At 32.5% G+C, this 22417-nt stretch overlaps 2 protein-coding genes across 3 annotated transcripts; one reads left to right on the top strand and one right to left on the bottom strand.

Annotated features, from left to right (window-relative positions):
- Positions 1 to 13524: 13524 nt before the first annotated feature.
- On the top strand, positions 13525 to 17804 carry LOC141689498 (receptor protein kinase TMK1-like). Of its 2 annotated transcripts, XM_074493802.1 has the most exons (3): positions 14179 to 14312; positions 14507 to 16303; positions 17005 to 17804. In XM_074493802.1, the coding sequence occupies exons 2-3, from the start codon at positions 14530 to 14532 to the stop codon at positions 17511 to 17513; spliced, it is 2283 nt and encodes a 760-aa protein (XP_074349903.1). In that variant the 5' UTR covers positions 14179 to 14312; positions 14507 to 14529; the 3' UTR covers positions 17514 to 17804. The 2 variants fall into 2 exon arrangements, with proteins under 2 accessions (XP_074349902.1, XP_074349903.1); XM_074493801.1 differs by having other exon boundaries at positions 13525 to 16303.
- Positions 17805 to 18897: 1093 nt separating this feature from the next.
- Positions 18898 to 21907, bottom strand: LOC141689499 (thymidylate kinase-like). The gene is made up of 6 exons (XM_074493803.1): positions 21635 to 21907; positions 20891 to 21229; positions 20212 to 20323; positions 20073 to 20132; positions 19515 to 19619; positions 18898 to 19213 (listed from the first exon to the last, which is right to left on the bottom strand). The coding sequence occupies exons 1-6, from the start codon at positions 21664 to 21666 to the stop codon at positions 19097 to 19099; spliced, it is 765 nt and encodes a 254-aa protein (XP_074349904.1). The 5' UTR covers positions 21667 to 21907; the 3' UTR covers positions 18898 to 19096.
- Between the last annotated feature and the right edge of the window lie 510 nt (positions 21908 to 22417).

Here is a 22417-nt window from a genome sequence, read left to right as displayed (position 1 = left end):
TAAACATCTTGTAATTCTCTAATAATATGTATTCTGAATTTTACTCCCCGTTCCCCGCCCCAAACGGAGAACGGGGATCCCCATGGGGATTTAGAGAATTTCTTTATTTTTTCGTTTAATAAAAAATAAATTTTAAATAATATTTTTCAATAAAAATTCCCGTAGTAAATCATAATATATATATATATATATTTTTTTAAAATTTAATATTAATATTTAATCTTAATTTGAATTAATATTTATTTCTAGTATAATAATAAACAAAAATAATATTATGATAATAAAATAATATCACGATAAGTAAATTTAAATTATTTAGGAGATAAGAAATTGAAAATAATAATATATTATATATATTTCAATATTTTATTTGAGATATTTATATATTTATAATATTATTTTTATTTAAAATATGATTAGGGGTCGGGGATCGGGATGGGGAGACACTAATCCCCATCCCCGAATTTTTTACACATATCTCCCCGAACTCCGTCCTGTACCCAAAAATCCCCGATTCCCCGCCTCGTTCGGAGCGGGGATCGGATTGGAGTCGGGCGGGGCAAGGGAAATGCCAATCCCTATCCCGAGCTCTCCTTCCGCCAATGTGTACCCCACCGGTGATTACTCTTTAATATTTTATGTGTAAATGGTAGAGAACCAAATATTTTTTTTTAAAAAAAATTCATTTATCAAATTTTTAACCGGTAAATTTTTTAATAATAATAATATAGATCACCGAATTAAAACCCGTCACTTATATGTCACATTATATACTATAAAGTTTGAGAAATAAATGTGAACTATCTAACACTACACTTTTCAGGAAGGAAAATGCTATATTTGATTTTGGAAAGAATTCCAGGATCTCTAATAGGAGTATACACTTACGTGTCTATTAATATGCAAAATACCAAATGATGGTCAAAAAGTTTGTTTGAAAACTGAATCCTAAACAATGATTTCCTTGGAGTACCATCTACGTGACAACAAAATCCAAACGGATCACCAAATAAAGAAAAAGTGAATCTTGCCTGATCAAAGAGCATCTTCGATACGGTTAAATAAAATAATTGATTAAAAATATATAAATTAATAATTATATAAAATTTGTTAAGTTAATATTTTTTAGTGTGACCGACTAAAATTTTAAATTTATACTTACATGATCCGATTCGATAAATTTAGCCAATATAAGAGTTGACTATAATTTTAACTAAGAATTTTAGAAAATTGAAATGTCAAAATTTATACATATTATATATAATAGTTGCAACATAATATTTATAAAATTCTTAATATCGGAGATGTTCTCACGTGAACTACTTAAATATTATTAAAATTAATTTTTTCTCCTTAAATAAGTAGATAAAAGTTAAGCCCTTCAATATTATTTAAGGGTTTTCCGTGGATGACAATTCTTTTCAATAATTATGGGTTAATGTAAGGATACAAATTTTCACCAATAAAAATTATGAATTCATAAATTAATCAGTAATTTACAAATATTATTTTGTCACCCTTTTAATATCATTTGTCTCGATCATATACATAAGTAATTCTGTTTTTTAAGTTTAGTTCAACGACAACAACAAATCATCATATTATATACATGTAATTTGGAAGATTGTTCAATTTTTTCGTAAAATACAAAAAATTGTACGTATATGAATGACATGTAATGATATAGATATATACTGATACAGCAACGAATGAGTGTACGTTATATAAATATTAAAAACTTAATTTAACACAAAATGTACGTGTAATTAACTAACACAGTTATACTTACACCAATAGAAATGAGACGATAAGTAAGACTTTTCAAATCTGAAATAACACCGACAAGTTGAAAATGTACCTGTGCAAGTGCAACACCGTATGGTAACGTGTCAAATCACATCTTTGTTTATACTTTGTATATCATCTTCTCCTCCTCCCAACAATACCAAATCCTTTGCGTACGGCACCTACACATAAATACAGAATGCCCAATAAATATTCTGGAGCTTATTTATCTTATTTTAGTTGTTCAGCACACGGGCGGGCGCCCATTTATATATTTATCTATATATTAGGGTCGAGCAAAATCGGATATCCGGACCAGTTTTAAAATTACATTCCGTATCAGGATCCGATTTAACCGGATATCCGAATTAAACTGGACCGGAAATCGGACTATCCGGATCCATTTAAAACTACTAATGATTCATGAAACTATACTTTTGTCATCATATTATTAGTTGGGAAAAATGGTGACACGTAATTTAATTTAATATAAATATTGATTGTAAATTAGCGAACATGATCAATATAAACATATTTCTTATTGTACACTTATATTAAATTTGTTCATATTTATTTTTTATAATACTCGTCAAACATAAATTATTATTTGTTACTATCACTTATGTCTTATTTGCAAGCATGGTCAATATAAACTTGTTAATATTGATATTACACACTTATATCAAATTTTTTGATGATATTAATGAAGAAATGATGAGTAAATTGGATATTAACCTGAAATTTTGAAAGTCCCAGACAGAAACCGTCATAATGTCGCTAAATATATTTTTTTAAAATAATCTAAAATAAATATAATTTATCATGTATTTATATATATAATTTGATTTGTATTAAAAAAAGTAAAAACTGAATCGGATCTGGATATCCAGTTTTATGAAAAATTGTGATCCGGATCCGAATCTATACAAAAAAATCGGATCGGATATCCGGTCCGAATTATTCGGATTAGATATCCTAATTATCGGGTTTCTTAAATCGGATACCGGATCAGAAATTCGGATAATCCGGTTTTCGGATTTTTATGTTCACCCCTACTATATATATATATACATATATATATATATATATTTATTTAGGGTCGCGTTCAAATGTGAATCCATATAATTGAGAGGAGAACTATGCCTAAGATTTTATGTGTCCTGTACAAAACTAAGACAACTAAGATTTTATGTGTCCCGTACAAAACTAAAAAAACTTGTCGTGAATCCTGACTATCAAAAATAATACTAGCAAATAATACAATAATAAAAATTAATAAAAATTTATATTTTTAACATAAATATTATTAATTTAAAATTTAAAAATATTACAAGTACATAACATTAAGATAAAGTAATTATAAACAATAAGATAATCACATAAAACATAATTCATATCTCAACTTTTTTAAATTTATACATAAACATTAATTAATAAATATTTTAAAGTAAATTTTTATTTAATATGTAAATATTACAGTAATTTAAAAGTAACTAATTACCCAAAAATTGTATTATTTAGAAAATGATATAATGTACAAGTTGTTTAATATTGTTACTCTTCTAGGGATTTTTTCCTAATTTTTTAGTTACTAATTTAAAAGGATATTTTTTTGAATTTTATTCTAGATAATAATTTATAATTATTTTATATTTACTATTTTTAACCTTTCTTCTATTTCTATATTTTTTTATTAAAAAATTATACTTATTTATATTTTTTCAAACGAAGAAATTATACGTATATATACTTGGACCTTGAAATTGTGGCCCTCAAATTTTAAAGTCATGTTCCGTCGAATACTTGGAACACCCTCAGGTACGAGGTACGGATCTGATTGTTATATATTAGATTCAATACTAGCCACTCATTTTGATACCTTATATTAATCTCTCACAACATGTTAATTTTTAGAATTTATATATTTTATCACCATCTTCTTTATACTATAACCACCCACCACCCCCTCCAACTGCCGACGACCATGATTTCCGGCAACCACGAGAACATCACCACCGAAAAATATAAAATCACCACCGTCAAATCATAAAATCACCACTGAAAGACAAAATCAACCCGACAAAATTATCACAGACAACCATGAATAAGCCGTGATATTATTGGCTTCAACCACCACCTCGTCATTACCAACAAATCACCATATCAACAAACTAACAACAACCACCACCGCTAAAATCAATCACCGCCTTCTCCTGCCTACACTTTCACCACAATAATCATGACGAACCACCACCATTCTACCGCCTGGAGAATGACTAACAATAAGTATAAATCATTACCTCCGAAAGTCATTAATCAGAGACATGTTTACCTTCTTTTCCATGCGTTCTCTACCCGTCCTGTGCGGAAAGGTTGATCGGAGGTAGAGAGGGAGCCAGATCTGAAACGGAGATGTGGAGAGAGAGAGAGAGAGAGATATAACAGATCTCGTAAAGAGAGACCAAATCTAGTGTTTTCCGGCGGTGGCGGAAGGAGGCTGGCAGTGGAACGCGACGGCGGCTGCTTGCGAGGAGGGTTGGGTAGAGATGGGAGGGTTATATGAAAGTGATGAAAGATAAAAGATAAAAATAAATGTGTGGTTATGATTTAATCAAGATGTATAGAATGGGTGGATGAGATTAGATCTCATATCTCATTTTAAAATGCGTTCTCATTTGAGTAAGTGATATATATATAGGCAAATTATCAAATAGAAATCAAACTTAAAATAAAAACTGGAAACTAATCTAAACCATTAGATCAATCTAATCTACCCCCCAAAGCACCACACCCAACTAATCTGCACGCCCACACATAATCTCAGCTTCCCCCCCTCCCGATTTTACTTTGATTTTTCCCGTCAAACGGTAAGTTTTTTTTTAAATCCGACTTCACTGTATATTTTTAAATCTCCTAATGATCAATTTGCATATTATATGTGCTATATTTCAACATGCATGTATAATGTGTTGTCTGTAGGTTTGTTGACTGACTAAAATTTAGCACAATGACAGCAGTGTTAGTTTATGGTCACCTTTTTGACCAGAAATACATTTTATCCAATTTAATTCATTGGACTTCAGCATATAATTAAAATTTGTAGATGTTGCTTCCCTCATGGATCTGCAGTTGGTAAATGTTGTGTAGATGTGTCCAAACTGCCATTACATTAATTACCTCTATATTTTTTAAGTTCTAATTCCATGTTTTCTCTTTCTTGTGGGTTATGTAGTATTGATTTTTCTTTTTGACTGTACCTCTAAATGAATCAATTCTTACACCATATGCAGGGGGTAGTACTTAAAACCCTTGTTTCAACCGGCGTAATCAAATCTCATCATTTTCGTCATCATTTCTAGCTGGATGTGAAGCATATTTCTTCTTGTGGGGTTCCAAGTGAGAAGAGACCTGATTGCGGACTTAAAGTTTGTAAAGTAGATGTTTATATTTTGGTAAAAGCTAATTATGTGTAATTAGATTGGGCAATCGGGTCGTGTCGTGTACTTTCGTGTCGTGTAATTTCGTGTTTCGTGTACGTAAATATGAAAGTCATATCCGACCCGAAATGATTTCGTGTACCCATATGTGAAACCCATATCCGATTCGAATCGTGTCGTGTACTTTTCATGTATATTAAATAAAAAATAAATATAATATATATACATATAATATATATAAATATATGTTCTAATGTATAATTTAATGAAATATGGAGAGTGTGTATATAAATATATATATTTTTACATAGTATTTTATAAAAACTTGTAAATATTTATATTATATACATAAATATATGCATGTGTTATATATATTAATTTATAAATATATTTATCTCGTGTAATTTCGTGTACTTTCGTGTACCTAAATTGAAACCCGTATCCGACACTAAATCTATCGTGTAATTTCGTGTTCGTGTACATTCGTGTTTCGTGTACCAAAAATTAAAACCCATATCCGTATTTTTCGTGTCGTGTTCACGTGTCATGTACCAAATTACCCGCTCTATGTGTAATTATGGCCATAATGTAGATGTTTGTATTTTGATGAATGTTTGGATGTAAACTGGTGCTAATATATTGGATGTTTGGATGTTAAAAAATCGTTGGTATTAGATGTTGATGAAAATATAATTGACTATTGTGATATAGTTTTAGTTTATATATATGCAAGAACAGGATTCATATACCAATCAAACTTAACAAATAACTGATGTCCTATGGAGGTTTGACATCAGCTTATTATATAGCAACCCATGTCTCTCATGAATAAAATATCAGTTTAGTTTAAGATGGCCGATGTTAAATTACATTTTTAATAACAGTTCAAAAGTTATCTTAAATACAAGCTTACATATATGATGTCTAATATTATAATTTACATCAGTTCATAAAATAACCGATGTTAAAAGTACTTATTTACAACGTCCTAATTTTCATAAATGTTGTCTTTGTCTTTTTTTTTCTTTGTGTGTCACATGCTAAATTGATAGAAATTAAAAGATAAACTATTATTGAACTCGTGATCATGTGTTAAAATGTATTATATTAGAAAAAAGACATCAGTTTCTAAGTTAGAACTGTTGTCTACTCGTATCTTAGACATCGGTCTAAAACCGATGTCTAAAACTCTGGACCTTTCTCTACATATGCAAAGACATCTCTTTAAAAACTTTTAACATCGGTTTATAACCGATGTCTTTTGACATGTTTCTTGTAGTGATGATTGATAACTTTTTTTATTTTAGTTTCTAACTTTCATTATAAGAGAGTTTCTATTGGAGTAGCCATATATATATATATATATATAGCCAAGCTCAACTTGGAAACAATCCTTAAAATAGAACTTAAGAATCATTACAATATATGGCGAATTCTACTGCAGAACCCTAAGTTTTAAACAGACTCTCGGGATTCAAATATATATATACATCGTTGTGTATGCTTAAAAATGTTTCTAAAATATACATAAATACGATATTTTGCATGTACAATTCTGCTACAAAATCCTAATTAATACAACAAATAAGGAAAATTTCTACACACGATCTCTACGTAAATAACATATTAATACTACAGAATGAAGCGAATTTTGCTAGAGAATGTTATGTTCTACACTTGAAATCTACGTAAATAGCATAATAATACAACACAAAAAAGCGAATTTTGCGGGAGAATCCTAATTAATACTACAAATAAGGCAAATGTTGTTGTAAAACCCTATTTTTTAATAGACTCCCTGAATTCAATTGTTAAAATATTTCATAATTTTAATATAAAATACAAAATTCAGAAAGAAATACAAAACTACAAAGTAAACCGAGTTCTGTTCGAAAAGCTTAGATAACTTACTTAAGATGTATAAGCTCTGAGAGTTCTTAGGTTAATTGCTAATGGTTCTAATAGGAACATGACCCATATTTATTATATTTATCTTAAATTTTTAATGAACTTTACTCAATTACATTTTAATTAGCTTTTTGTATCTAATTTAAGTGTCAACACTCCATAGTAGTAGGAGTGTAAATGAGTCGATACGCTCACGAATAGTTCAGTTCGAAAAAAGTTCGGCTCGAGTTCATTTCGATTTGAAAACGAGCCGAACATAAAAAAAGTTCGGTTTATAATTTAGCTAAATTTGAACACAATATAGTTCGGTTAAAAAATTCGCGAAAAAGTTCGATTAAAGTGTTCGTGAATAAGTTCGTGAGTAATGGTTGTAAACATGCAAATTAAATAACTCCTTAATAAGTATTTGAATTATTAGTTATGTATGCTCGTAAACGACACACTTATGATATAATATTGGGAAAATGAATTTTTTTGTCACTCAACTATTTTCTGTTTTAGAAACTTACCACTGAACTGTAAGTTAACTTATTTAAGACACTAACGTTACAAGTAAATTTGAATATCAACATTCCTTTAGTTTTTTTAAATTTTCGTTAAATCAAGACGCCAGCGTGGATGCTACTGCTGATGTGTCGTGCTGACGCGATATATTCTAATATACACACATATAACCCGATTGTTATATGTCACTAACGGATCTCTCATTCAAAATTATTTCAAATTGGGAAAATATAATAAAATTAGGGTTCTAAAGTATCCTCTTCAATTTGAATTCAATGGCTTCCACTGTGTCTTGTTCTTCGATTGATTCTCAAGCTCGAAAGGCTAAAGTTATATGATGCTATTGTGGAGTTGAAGCACCAGTATGGATATCCTCCAAACCAAAAACGAAGGGGTTAAAATTTTATGGGTGTCCATATTACAAAGACAAGAACAAGTACTGCAAATTTTTTTTTGTGATATAATCAGGCTGCATTGGAGATAAATGATGAAGTGAAGCAATCCATTGAAGACATTGAAATTGATAAGGTTGCATTGGAAAGAAAAATTCAACATTTGGAGGCTAAACTAGAGTGTTCCATGACTGAAATTTGTTGCTTAAAATTATTGTTGAAATCAAAAGATCAAATTGTAATGTGGAACACAATCACAATTGTTGTTCTGTTTAGCATGTTGGCTTGTGCAATAGTTAAGTTGATAGGAATGATCTGATGTAATGTTGAATGGACTGTTTTTTATCTTAATAAAATGGCAAGTTCATGGTATACAAGTTCTTACATGTTGTTTTGTGAAATAAAGAAATGTAATGAACAATTACTTATACCAAGTAGTCATTCTGATATCAAAAGCAATACCACCAGTACATAACAAAAGACCAGTATTAGAATCTGATTACATCTCATAACTAATAATTAGAAATCTGACAATTGGTCAAAATAATACATAATAAGAAATTCAAGTCTAGTAATCCAAACTACTTTCATTAATTTTTCTTCAGTTCACTCCTGGGGAATACTTGTTTGCCATTTTTTTTAATGGAGAATGAAGGTTGAATGTTGCAGGCTGACTGGAACTATGCCTCTGTACCTCCTCCATTGTTTCAGTTGGATTGTTTGGTTGTGCACTTGTCACTCTAACAGTGGTTGTTGAAGAAGATAAATATGCATGTCCATCATCACCAATCAATACTCCAATACCAGCTGGAGTACTCTTAGTCTTAACTTGAGTAGATGAGACCTTGGGAGGTCTTCCTCTTTTCTTTTTTTGCACTGTCTCTATTGGATCTTGTTGGCTAGATGAATTAGGGTTGCTTGAAATTGTAGGCTTGTCTCTTTTTTTGACTTGTCCAGTCCCTGCTATAGACTGCATAAAAAGTTGAAATTATAGTATATAATGAAAGTTACATACATGAATTAACAAAGACTGGGCTACTCAATCAGCATACCTGTGATGTTTTTTTTCTCATATTCTGTTTGTTTCTCAAAGAATGTGCCTTTGCAGCCTCAACTTGGGCTTTTTTGGCTTCATCAGCCTTCCTGTGATTTTCTACAACCTCAGCTTCATCTGTTTTACAAGTTGCCTTATTGTGGCCAATCATCAAACATCTACCGTATTTCATTGAAATGCCTTTTTTTGACATCTTACAGCCAGCACCAACCTCATCAGCTTCCCTCCTCCTATGTTTTTTTGGCCTTCCAGGCGATCTCCTTGCCTTTGGAGGCAAAAGTTTATTTTGTTTTGCTATTGGCCATTCCTTACTACCTTTCATAGGACACATAAGATTTGTATATGACTTCAAGTATGTTGTCTTCTTAAAACAGTCATCTACAAAATTTTCTGGTAAAGCATTGATGCCCATAATGGCTTGACAACCATGGATACATGGTATCCCAGTCAAGTCCCATTTCCTACAGCTGCAAGTCCTTTTTTTTTCATATTCACCTCAAACTAGTTACCCTCTATGTCTTTAACCTCACACTTATCTCCACCATCTCAAGTAGAACTACACATCTTTGACCCCTCAATGTTATAATTTAGCTTTCTGATGATTCTAGGGCATAATTCAGTATCTAATTTAGCCATATAGTCTCTCTTTAAATGTATCCTTTCCATACATTGGACTCTAATATGATCCTTTATACTAATTATTGGTTTATACCTAGCTTCCAATATCCATGAGTTAAAACACTCAGAAATATTATTATCAACAACATCACAATGGGTCAATGTCTTAAAATAAGTCCTACTCCAATATTTAGGATTAGTTCTCAGAAGATCATCATAGGCAAAAGGTGATATAGACCTGATCTCATCCATGTAAATATTAAATTCTGCAATTGTACTTGCCTTGGCTGCTCTCCAAAATGCATTCTTTAGTGCATTTTCAGGATGACTTTCCTTCCAATTTGCTAACAATAATGCAATTATGCTCTCCTTTGTAAGTCTTTATTTGAAATGCTTTATCATTTTCCATCTTACTTGCCCATAATTCTCACTTGCATCCTTATCTGCATTTGGCCTGCATCCTTTTAAAATCACTTCTTTTTACAAACACTCTTCTTTGTCTAGCCACACCATATTTCCTGATTGCATCTCTCAACAGCTCTCTTGAGGTAAAAATGAGGCCCGGTTGAAACTCTATATGTTCCATCTCTGTGTCTGGATTGAAAGTGGGGTAATGGGGCTGTTTTTGCTTTCTTTTTACTCCTTCTTGGTTTCACTAACTCCTCAATATTATCAACTACTTCATTATCAATGGAATTAGATGATGGAAGGCTTGGCACATCAAATGAATCACTATCATCTTTCTCATCCATCTTTCTATTTACCTTATCACACCCAAGATCCTGATTATCATCATATTTGGGAAATAATTTGCTCAACATTGCATACTCATGTTGCACAAATTTAGTCCATTCAGGCATTTCACCCATATAATCATTATGCTCATGATGTGCTTCCTGCCTCTCAGGTCTCTCATGTTGTGCTTCCTGGTTGTCTAAAGATTCCACTGTCACATTATATGTACCATGACTAATGTGCATTTCAGTAAGGTTACCATCCTTCAAAACATCAATCTTTCCTTCCCTTAACATTCTTTTCTTTTCTCTAATTTCCTCTAATTCTTCATCAACATCTGACTCAACATCATTATCATCATCAGATGACATCTCCTCATCAGTACTACATTCACTATCAACATCTTTTTCATAATCAGGATCCTCTAATTCATCACCATCATTTTACATATTTATCTCATGTGTAGCACTATTAGGTTCAACACTATGAGGTTCAACACTATGAGGTTCAACACTATTACTAACATCAGCATATATTGAAACAGAACCATATCTTATTGCATCAAAACGCAGCTCTTTAACCGACTGATGATTCCACAACAATTTATAAGTTTCGTTACTAACAGTCAGAGGTTTTTTATAATAAAATTTGAGACCATTTCCATAACCAACATCATCTAAATAAGCAACGAAACGCTGTAATAATAAATCATTAACCTCAACCTCATAGATAGTATCGCATTTACCTCCTTTGTAGTAGTATATTCCTTCCTTCGTTTTGAACTCACCCTCATGATATATTTCAAGCTTGACCGTGTCCATTAAACCTATCAAAATTAATTAAAAAAAGGGTTAAAAAGAATAAAATGGTGCAAACACAAATTAATAGTAATGGGAATTGCAAGTTATGAATTAATCATACCTTATTGTCCTTCTAATTGTGCCTTCCTGGTTGTTTTGATCAGCAAGAACCCTAATCTCCCATTTATGCACGTAACAGTGAAAAGAGGGTTTTTTAATTGATCGTGTTAGATGGGGAGGGTTTTGTATCTTTTTTCATTTTGTTTTATTAATAATATAGATAATAAGAATTAAAATTTATACGTCATCTGCCATGTAGACACAGATTAACACGTTGGATGAATAATTAACGTCTGTTAATTTTAATTAACGGAATGATTAGTTACTAATTGTAAAATTAGTAGAGTTCTAAACTTGAGAGACTTTATAGTTCAGTGGTAAGTTTCTAAAAAGGAAAATAGTTGAGTGACAAAAAAATTCATTTTTCCTATAATATTTAGTAAATAATTATATATATATATATATGTGTGTGTGTGCGCAAATTATTTTACTATTTTATTTTATCCATTTCTCTATTTTTATTAAATGTATTAAAATTTTATATCTATAGAAGTTAAATTATAATAAATTATAGATGAAAAATATAACTATTTTAGTTAACTTATGTTCAGGTATAAAATTAGCGTGTCCATAGTATTATATTAAATATAAATAGCATAATTTAATAAAAAATAGAATACATAAACACGCAAATTTAATCGTTTGGTTGTATGTTTTTAAAAAATTTAATTGATGTTTTTATTTATATAAAAATAATAATAAATGAAACTCATGCCAAAATTTTGGGAATTGTGAGAATGAGTTAATAAAATAAATTGTTTACGATCAAAAGTTCGTTGAATGATAGTTCGTGAGCTTTTCGTGAACAATGTTCGTGAATAACTTTTTTTTAATGAATTCATATACGAACAAAATTTGTGACTCGATAAAAGTTCAAACTCTAGTTTAATAAATTTTTAACAAACTGATACCTGAACACTTAAAAGTTTGGTTCGATTCGGCTCATTTACGGCCCTAAATACGAGAAAAGGGACTAAAAAATAAGTATGTGTTTGGTTCTTTGGTTTTGATCCGGAAATAAAATGAAAACTTATAATAATTATGTGTTCGTGAATGATATTATACAAGTTTAAAAAATCAAGTATATTAATATTTATAATAATATCGCTTATTTACATATTTATAATTTCATATATTTTTTATTTAATATTTTTTAAAATGAATTAACATAGAAATTATATCAAACCTATTTGAATTTATAAAATTTAAAAAGAATTACATTTTAATTTTACTCTATAAGTAAAGTTATAAATTGTAACTAAAATTAAAAAGTAACTAGAAAATGGAAAATAACAAATTAGGTGTGGGAAAACAAATTTTCAAAAATAAAGGATAAAATTAAAAGAAAACGATAATTTTCCCAAAACAACACTGAATTAGTCTAATTAATTCCTTTACATTATAGAAATTACATGCAGAGCTTCTTATTTAACATAACGATGGAAACTTAAAAACAGAGACAGAGACGCACAGTTCATCTTCTGTAAACTTGGGATGAAATTCAAGTATTTAACATCCACATATTTAACCAAATCATGATGAGTTATGTCACGGGTTGTCCACGGAATGGTCCAACACTCCATCCAATTATTAAACTTAAATTCAATTATCCATAAAAACAAAAGTTCACCTTAAACTCTTCCCAATATTTCAATATAATTGGAATCATAGACATGGCTATTAACTGTGCCTCTTAATTTGAAAACAAAATAAAAATATACAAGTAATACATATGTGTCTCTACCGTGTTTGTGGTGAATTTTATCACCAAAGCTTTTTCTGTCTAACAAGTGATCAAAATTTTATAATTATATATTTATTTTTAATAAAAAAACAAGAACTATTGTAAAATCTAGGTCTCAATCAGTGAGCTATTCTCCTATATAAATTTGCTAAAAATGCGAGGCATATATAGTTTGGGACCCCGAAACACGATTTTCATTTCGGCCTCGTAAGCTAGATGGACTAATGGAACTAAAATTTCACCAAAGGTAACCTAGATGATTACATGCACAGTTAAAGTTAAAAAGTAAATCAGTAGGCTGTAGAAATTGGAATGGTAAAAGTGAACTCCCATGAGTCCAAGACACGCGTACTCCACACAACATGTGACAAAAACAACATAGTAATAATAAAATCAAAAGGAAGGTTCTTACGAATGAATATGTGTTTTTTTAGCTGCACCAATAATAATGTAATTTTCTTTTGCCTTGAACCTCAACACTTTGAATACAAGCTTTTTATTTCAGGCCAAGCCCTGGGTTTTGAATTTTTCTCATAACTAAGATCCGCTGTTTATGCTCACTTACATACACGTCTGCGTATATCCCACATATGTTTGTTAATCCATTCCTTATTCTTCTTTACATTTTCCTCCCTCACTTAACTTCTATATATAACACCTTACATGTGTGTTGTTTTTGTATATATACACACACCCTGTACAACTCTGCAATTTTGTTCACTCTAATCATCACTAAAAATCTCTCCTTTTTGACTGTTTACTTCAAGATTTTGTGAAGGGTGTTTGAAGAACAAGCCATTAGAGCTGACATGGAGCTTCAGCTTCTCCACCGACACCTGATCAGGCTTTGATTTCAAGATTTTTAATGGAAGCTGATCAGATAAAGCTTACTATTACTCTTTGTATATATCTTGTTTCATTAGTTATTAGTACTACAGACCCTAATGATCTTGCAATTATTAAACAATTTAGTAAAGGATTGTCAAATGCCGAGGTCTTGAAGTGGCCTAATAATGATGACCCATGTGGTCCTCCTAGTTGGCCACATATATTTTGTACTGGTAATAGGGTTTCACAAATTCAAGTTCAAGGCTTAGACTTGAAGGGTCCTTTGCCTAGGAATTTTAATAACTTATCTATGCTTACAAATGTAGGCCTTCAAAAAAATCAGTTCACTGGGGCTTTACCTTCTTTTAGTGGATTATCAAGATTGAGGTATGCTTATTTGGATTTTAATAGTTTTGATTCTATTCCCTCGGATTTTTTCCGAGGACTTGATGGTTTGGAGGTATTGGCATTGGATAATAATCCTCTTCTTAATAAGACTGTCGGTTGGTCATTGCCTATTGATTTGCAAAATTCAGCTCAGTTGACGAATCTTTCTTTGATGGACTGTAATTTGGCTGGAGGTTTGCCGGAATTTTTGGGACAAATGTCGTCGTTAGAGGTTTTGAAATTGTCTTTTAATAGGCTTTCTGGTGGTATACCAGCTACATTTGAAGGCTCAGGTGTGAGGATTCTTTGGTTGAATGAGCAATCTGGTGGCGAAAGCCATGGAATGTCGGGTACTATTGATGTAGTTGCATCAATGAGTTCACTTGCTAGTTTGTGGCTTCATGGGAATCATTTTTCAGGTAAAATTCCCAAGAATGTTGGTGATTTAGCTTCATTACAGGAACTGAATCTCAATAGTAATGATCTTGTTGGTCTGATTCCTGATAGCCTCGCTACTATACATTTTAAGAGTTTGGATTTGAATAATAATCACTTCATGGGTCCTATTCCCAAGTTCAAAGGTGTAAATGCTAGTTACAAGACAAATTCATTTTGTCAATCTGATCCAGGATTGCCTTGTGCCCCGGAGGTTATGGCATTGTTAGGGTTTCTTGATGGGGTAAATTACCCACCAAGGCTTGTTTCTTCATGGTCTGGAAATAAGCCGTGTGATGGACCATGGTTGGGTTTGATATGCAATGGCAATCAAGAAGTTACTATGATAAATCTTCGCAAGTTCAATCTTTCTGGTACCTTGAGTTCTTCAATTGCAGACCTGCATTCGGTTAGTGAAATAATACTTGGTTCTAACAATCTAACAGGTCCAATTCCACCAAGTTGGGTTAACTTAAAATCTTTGAAGGTGTTGGATGTAAGTGGCAACAACCTTTCCCTTCCTGTACCAAAGTTTGCTAGCAGTGTTAAACTGTACTTAAATGGAAACCCTTTGTTGAATTCCAATAAGTCCAATTCTACTCCAGACAATGGACAGTCTCCCGAGGAATCTATGTCCCTTCCCAACAATCCAATTTCTCAATCTGCAGGTTTGAAGCCTCATCCTGAATCAAACAAAAAGAAGAGGTCTAATCTAGTCGTGTTTGTGATTCCAATTGCGACTTTTGGAGTCCTGATTTTTATGGCGGTTCCCCTATCTATATATTTATGTAAAAAGAGGAGAAACTCTGTCGAAATTCCCACATCCCTACTGGTTCATCCAAAAGACCTGTCTGATTCTGACAATACGGTTAAGGTGGTAGTCGATAGCAACAATGGAAGCGCTAATTTGCTGACAGAGAGCAGTTTTGCTAGCAGATACAGTAGTGGAATGAATTCTCATTTGACAGACACCGGAAATATGATCGTGTCTGTTCAAGTTCTTCGAAAAGTCACCAAGAACTTTGCCCCAGAGAATGAGCTAGGACGTGGAGGTTTTGGGGTAGTTTATAAGGGCGAGTTTGATGATGGAACAAAAATAGCAGTGAAAAGGATGGAGGCAGGAGTCAGTAGTGGAAAAGCTTTGGATGAATTTGAGGCTGAAATTGCTGTTCTTTCAAAGGTTCGCCATAGACATCTGGTGTCACTTTTAGGCTATTCTATAGAAGGGTTCGAGAGAATACTGGTTTATGAGTACATGCCTCTGGGGGCGCTTAGCAGGCATCTATTTCACTGGAAGAACTTAAAACTAGAGCCCCTTTCATGGAAAAAGAGGCTAAATATTGCTCTGGATGTGGCTAGAGGATTGGAATATCTTCATACTCTGGCTCACCGAAGCTTCATACACCGAGATCTGAAGTCTTCAAACATCTTACTGGGTGACGATTTCAAGGCAAAAATATCAGATTTTGGATTAGTGAAACTAGCTCCCGATGGTGAGAAATCCGTGGCTACAAGGTTAGCCGGAACATTTGGGTACCTAGCACCGGAATATGCAGGTAAAAGTGTTCTCATTCTTACATACTACCAAGTACGAACCTATATCTGTCTTTTCTTGCTATACAAAGTTCCGCTTGTTGCAGAATAATTTTAGATCATTGAAGTACTTAACAATCTAGTCCAATACTCCTATATATAATATACAGATATGCACCAAAAAATAAATATAAGATACAGATAGAGTTGACATAAGTCCAATTTTCATGTCTTTCTGGTATTATAATTGTACATAATCTGTAAAGAAAAACGTACGTCCTGTAAGAATAGCTACAGAGTTCATCCGCAAAAGAATATTATGTTTACACTCTGCTTAAATTAAATAACCAAATACCCCACAATGTTTACTGTTTAGGCATCCAAAGAGACTAGTCTGCATTTGTTATTTGACACATATAGTCTTTCTGAATTTTATTAATGATTTGGTTCAGAGAGCGGGGGTGATATATAATTTAATTTTGATTTCCTATAAAAGAGAGACCAGAAGTTTTTATCTGTTTTTGTTTATCTAGCTAGCTAAATTAAAGAGCCTAAGATTAGTTCTTCACTCTGCTAGATGTCTTCAAATGTACCCAACATATTTCAACAAATCATGTACTTGTCACACGGTTATGATTTTATTATATTTTCTTCCACCATTCTAAGATATCATTCTATCCACCATTCTAATATATCATTCTAACTCATGATTATGGTGATTCAGTCACGGGTAAGATTACAACAAAAGCTGATGTGTTCAGCTTCGGCGTCGTGCTAATGGAGCTGTTAACCGGGTTGATGGCACTGGATGAGGACAGACCCGAGGAAACCCAATACTTGGCAGCATGGTTCTGGAATATCAAATCCTGCAAAGAGAAGCTAAAGGCTGCAATTGACCCAGCCCTCGACATGAAAGAAGAAATATTTGAAAGCATTTGTGCTATTGCTGAATTGGCTGGTCACTGCACTGCTAGAGAGCCCAACCAAAGACCTGAAATGGGTCATGCAGTGAACGTCTTGGGTCCACTAGTTGAGAAATGGAAACCGCTAAAAGATGAAATCGAGGAATACTGTGGTATTGATTATAGCCTTCCACTTAACCAAATGGTGAAGGGATGGCAAGAAGCTGAAGGAAAAGACTTCAGTTATGTGGACCTTGAGGACAGTAAAGGTAGTATTCCATCAAGACCTGCTGGATTTGCTGATTCGTTTACATCAACTGATGGCCGGTAAGTTGGGCACTCTATTACTTCTCAAAATTTCCTCACAGATTTATTTGAAATATGTGGATTGCATATCATACATATGCAATCCGCTTAAAAGGCGCTATCAGTCTGTGTAGTCGCTGTTCTGCTGTTCCTTCTAGTAATGGAAGTCTGAGAACCCAATGAGTTCTATGTCCTAGTTAGTATCTCCGCGGATTTAAGCTGTAAAAATGTAGATAATCAAAGAAATATATGAAAAGTTTTGGATCGCATTATGTTGATACATGAAAATGACATATACAAATCTTATTTACCTTTAGTTTTATCAATATGTTTTGATCTCAGACAATAAGATGACATATACAACCACTGTGTTACAGTTACTATGGGACACTTAAGTACTTATTAACCTTATTTCAATTCTTAATGGGGTAAAGCATCGTGATTTGGTGGGTTTTGTACTCCAACCTCAAAAGTGTGTAGTGGAGGGAATGTACCTGGACACGACATGACTCGATCAACCAAACCAGAATCGTTCGTTTAAGCTTTGAATATTTGTATTTACTAAATCTCGGCAAGTTGTTGAATGGCACGAAATTAACATGTTTTTGAGCAAGGAAAACAATTTGAAACCAGAAATCAGGACTGCAAAAGCAGTAAGGTAAAAACTGGGAAGAGAATCTAATGTTATCTTGTGAAGAGAGAAAAATGTAGAGTGGGGCTGAGGGTGTTGCAGAGAACGTGGGAAGTCAATCAGATTCCCATACTATAGGCCCGGCATAGAAAAGGTGAGAGTGCCAGAATGAATCTACTTACATGCATTGTGATATCTAAATGTCTTATTCTTTCACATGCATTCTTCTCCTGCCGGTGCAAATTTATCTTCCTCTACATGCCTGGGCCTCCTCTTCCTGTGTTTTGTTTCTCCCTTCAATTATCAGTCTGTGAAGCAGGCAATAATGTATTGACAGTTGTAACTATGATGCTTATTCAAGTTATGACATTAGTCACTAGGGGTTTTCTGTCCACCACAATACCAGTAGATTTGAAAGCACTATCTTCTTATCAGGTACTACAATTCTATTTCTGGACTCATTAGTCTTAAGTTGGTTCAGTTTTCCTATGAAACCGAGCTGCTTTTGATTTTAATGAACATTAGTGATAAGACAACCTTGGGCCTTCCATCTCTTTTGATGGCCATCAAATTACCAACCACAAAGAACCAAGAACCAGAAACAGATTAACAAAAGTCTTTACCTAAATACTTTTGACTGCTAAAAAGTAACAAGTCCTTTAACAAATAATCAACCTCAAAATTATACTCTGATAAAAAAATTGATGTTTGACTTCACTGCAATTATTCATAGCAATACCAAGAACCTAGGCTTCAAGCACATTAGAACACAATAAAGTTCATAAATGGTCCTGGTATAGATTATAATTGCAATATAAAGTCTATACAAAATCACACAAAATAATACTTAACAATATTTTAAAATAGAGAAGAATGTTGTTGATGCAGAAACCAGAACATATAGCCAACAAATTAGGATATCAAACCATAAACATCTAGTAATACAGCTCACACTCTCAAAAAGTATGAATAAAGATTTACTTCAACCAGAGTTCGGAGAGAGATTTTCCTTCTTTGCATGTCTTCGCACATTCCAATACAATGCCCTTCATCTGCTCCTCAACATCTTCTACAGAAAGGTTAGCATCAATTATCTGCAGTAATTAACACGAGGTCAGTGCACAACTGAAGAAAGGGATTCCACTTCAGATGTCATATGCCAACAGCCAACACAATCTAACTTGGATGCTGCCCATGGGTTATATAGTCAAATGAGAAAGGAAATGATCTTTATTCGTCAATTCTCATAAATGATCAAAACATCTAGTGTATATACAGCAAAAAAGAAGTCTGCATTTAATAAAAATAATAATATAGAGTCATCCATAACAGGCAAACAATGAGCATGATACTGTGAATATAAGAATCAAACAGCTGATCCCTGGAACTAATTACCTTCCATGAGGCATCACGAAGAACCTGGTACGCCTGGGCAACCTTCTTTTGGAATTGAAGCTGCTCGTATCTCTCCCCACCGTAGCCTCCTCTTTCAGAAGCTTTCTGAAAATATCAATTAGCTTTTACCAGTTAGCAAAACAGTGAAACAGGTTAAACTACCTTCAAGAGGAGGCTTAACATAGTAGAAAATATATTAAAATGCTTATTGATGTTGTGCCAACAACCTCGTCCAAGAAAGAAAAATGTTACTTGACATTCAATCAGTCCATATTTTGCAAATCACAGCTCTGACAACTGATTACTTTTACAAAATGCTGTAACATCTTTTTTTTACTTCTGATGCCAGTAAGGTTCATAAATAAGCAAAGGCTTTTTAAACCATATAAACACTATGCAAAGCTTGTATTATATGCACTTGTATATTTACTTATAACTTATAAGTTAGCTAAAAATGAAAAAAACTTGCAAGTACACCAGAAAAACTAGCAAGGAACAATTATATAATTAAATTACATCCCGGATTTTCCCGATTCAGGTAGAGCATCAAAGTAGTACCTCTGGAGATATGGCAAGGTACAACACCAAATCAGGAGCCAACAACCCCTTGTCTGGAGCCTGCACAAAGACATCAGTGTTCTGTGATACGCAGCAAAAAACTGAACCTCATATGGATTAAATAAATAAGGGCTTTTACCTTGCACCATTCAATATCAAGTCCTTTGGCTGCTGAAAATGCAACCCCTGAATACGCATATCGATCAACTATAAGAGTTATTCCACTCTGCAACTTAGATTCCATGAGTGATCTGCAAAAATTATCCACAATAAAGTACTCTTCTGGCCTCCAAAAGTAAGAGCTTAAATAAATCTCCGCTTAATTAAATCATCAACTATAGAAAACGAAATGTGAAAATCCAAATGCAAGGTAACACGATGAAAATATTAATGCACAGGTTAAAAGAGTTTTGTAGTAAATTTTGGGAATTTCACCATAGCCAGGCAAAAATGATCAGTCCAATTAACAATCAGTAAACAAATTAGACAAATGATGTTAACTAGTTAAAATTTTCTGAATAATGACATTCAGTTATTCTGTTTTTGTAGTAGTAGTGATAAATGTCTTAAATGGATAGCCCGTGACTCTCAATATATACTAGAGTATCGAATAATGTGTGTTTAGTTTTCAGTTGGAAACAAGCTAGACCCACACGAATCTCAATCATGAATTACTTAAAACAATTAATTACTAACTGAACTACGAATTCCCAGTTTTGAATAATTAACAATAAATGTGGCACAAACAATTGATTTCAGTGAATAAGGACAATTTATAAAAGATCGAAAACAGCACGAAACATAATACAGGAACACACCTCTTCTCCCAGCGGTTTGCACTAAAAAGTAGATGAATTGTATGATCATCCAATTGAGAATCACTGTTGAGATACGACGAGATCATCTGTCCAATAACAGTATTTCTATCCGGAAACCGGAATAATTCAGCAGGATACCCTAACTCGTCCAATTTCTTGACAAGTCTGCTGGACTGAGAAGTCTTACCGCATCGATCCAAACCTTCTAAAACAACCAATGCACCTCTCGAGGCGCTTTTACACTTATCTTCCATATGAATATGCCTTAATGAGCACCGTAAATTCGAATTCAAATGTGAACTAGATGATCGCCGTGTTAACGCTGCTGTGCCAAATTTACTTGAACAGACAAACATAAAAGAAAAACTAGGTTATCAATTGATAGCAGTAAAGCACATCTTTTTGTAATGGCCGGCAAAATCAAAATATTTAAAAAGAGAGCTGTTTAATAAAAAATGGCGGCCAAATTCAAATTATTTTGAATTGTTATGAAATTAGAAAAGTGTGTTTCAAAATTGAAACTTGTACCGGTAATTTTGCCCGTCCTTGCAATATACAAACGTATTAAAAAATATTGATTTTTCAAATAATGATTTTGCAATATATAAAAATATGAAAAATAATGATTTTTTGTAAATTTAAAAAATTCTAAGAAATTTAAAAATTGTATGATTTATTAAAAAAAAAAGAAAAATTATTATAAAATGCAAAATTATCGAAACGTGTAATTAAGGACAAACTCACATGGACTTGAAAATTAAGGTGCCCTTAAGCATGTGATTATGTCCGAGAAACAGCTAGGAATAAATTAGATAGATTAGCTGCTGCTATGTGATGATAAGGCAAGTATGTGTGTAACTGCATACATCTTGTAATCACCTGGGGGCAATATGGTTTGAATATTTTTCTGTTTTTTTATATAAATCTCAGCTGCTTGAATAGTTGAATGCCAATTTTGGGGTTGGTCTTTAGGGTTTTTACTTTGAGTGAGTAAATTTTGTAGTGTAATTTGGGGGCGAGTGTGCAGGCCTTTCATTCATGGGCCAAGATCTGTGAAGAGTATTTGGGTTACGAACAAACGTGGTTTATGTGGATTGCTGCCCTGACTTTTTTAGGAAATTTATCAAAAATTATCCCATGTACGTTTGAGAAATCTTAAAATAAACAATTTATGACTTAAATTAAATAAGGGTGTGTTTGGTATTACTGTTACATACAGTAACATCTGCTTTTCAGCAGTTAAAAAACTGTTTGGTAAAATTTAAAAGCTGTTTTTCGGAAAAGTGTTTTTGGACTAAAAGCTGCTAGATAAAACAAGCCCCCCATACTTTTAGAAAAAACTGTTTTTCAGCAAATTTTACCAAAAACATCATTATTTTTAATTTTTTCCATCAAAACATATACGTATCAAAAAAATTACCAAACAGTCATCTGATTTTTACAACAACAATTTTTCTAACAGCACAACATTTTTTAACAGAAATTCCAAACAGAGCCTAAGTGATTTATAAGAGCATCTCCAATAGT

The sequence above is a fragment of the Apium graveolens genome, chromosome 10 (genome assembly GCF_009905375.1).
Source record: "Apium graveolens cultivar Ventura chromosome 10, ASM990537v1, whole genome shotgun sequence".
Classification (NCBI taxonomy): domain Eukaryota; kingdom Viridiplantae; phylum Streptophyta; class Magnoliopsida; order Apiales; family Apiaceae; genus Apium; species Apium graveolens.
Note: the sequence above shows the minus strand (reverse complement) of the source record. Positions and strands in the feature narration are given on the sequence as shown.

Excerpts from the sequence above, each read along its gene's own strand:
- LOC141689498 (XM_074493801.1), top strand. The coding sequence starts at position 13,963 with ATGGAAGCTGATCAGATAAAGCTTACTATTACTCTTTGTATATATCTT. Across the intron at positions 16,304-17,004 it reads CCTAGCACCGGAATATGCAG|TCACGGGTAAGATTACAACA; the intron begins GTAAAAGTGTTC and ends ATGGTGATTCAG.
- LOC141689499 (XM_074493803.1), bottom strand. The coding sequence starts at position 21,666 with ATGCTTAAGGGCACCTTAATTTTCAAGTCCAT. Across the intron at positions 20,324-20,890 it reads GCAAACCGCTGGGAGAAGAG|ATCACTCATGGAATCTAAGT; the intron begins GTGTGTTCCTGT and ends TAATTTTTGCAG. Across the intron at positions 19,620-20,072 it reads ACCTTGCCATATCTCCAGAG|AAAGCTTCTGAAAGAGGAGG; the intron begins GTACTACTTTGA and ends TGATATTTTCAG.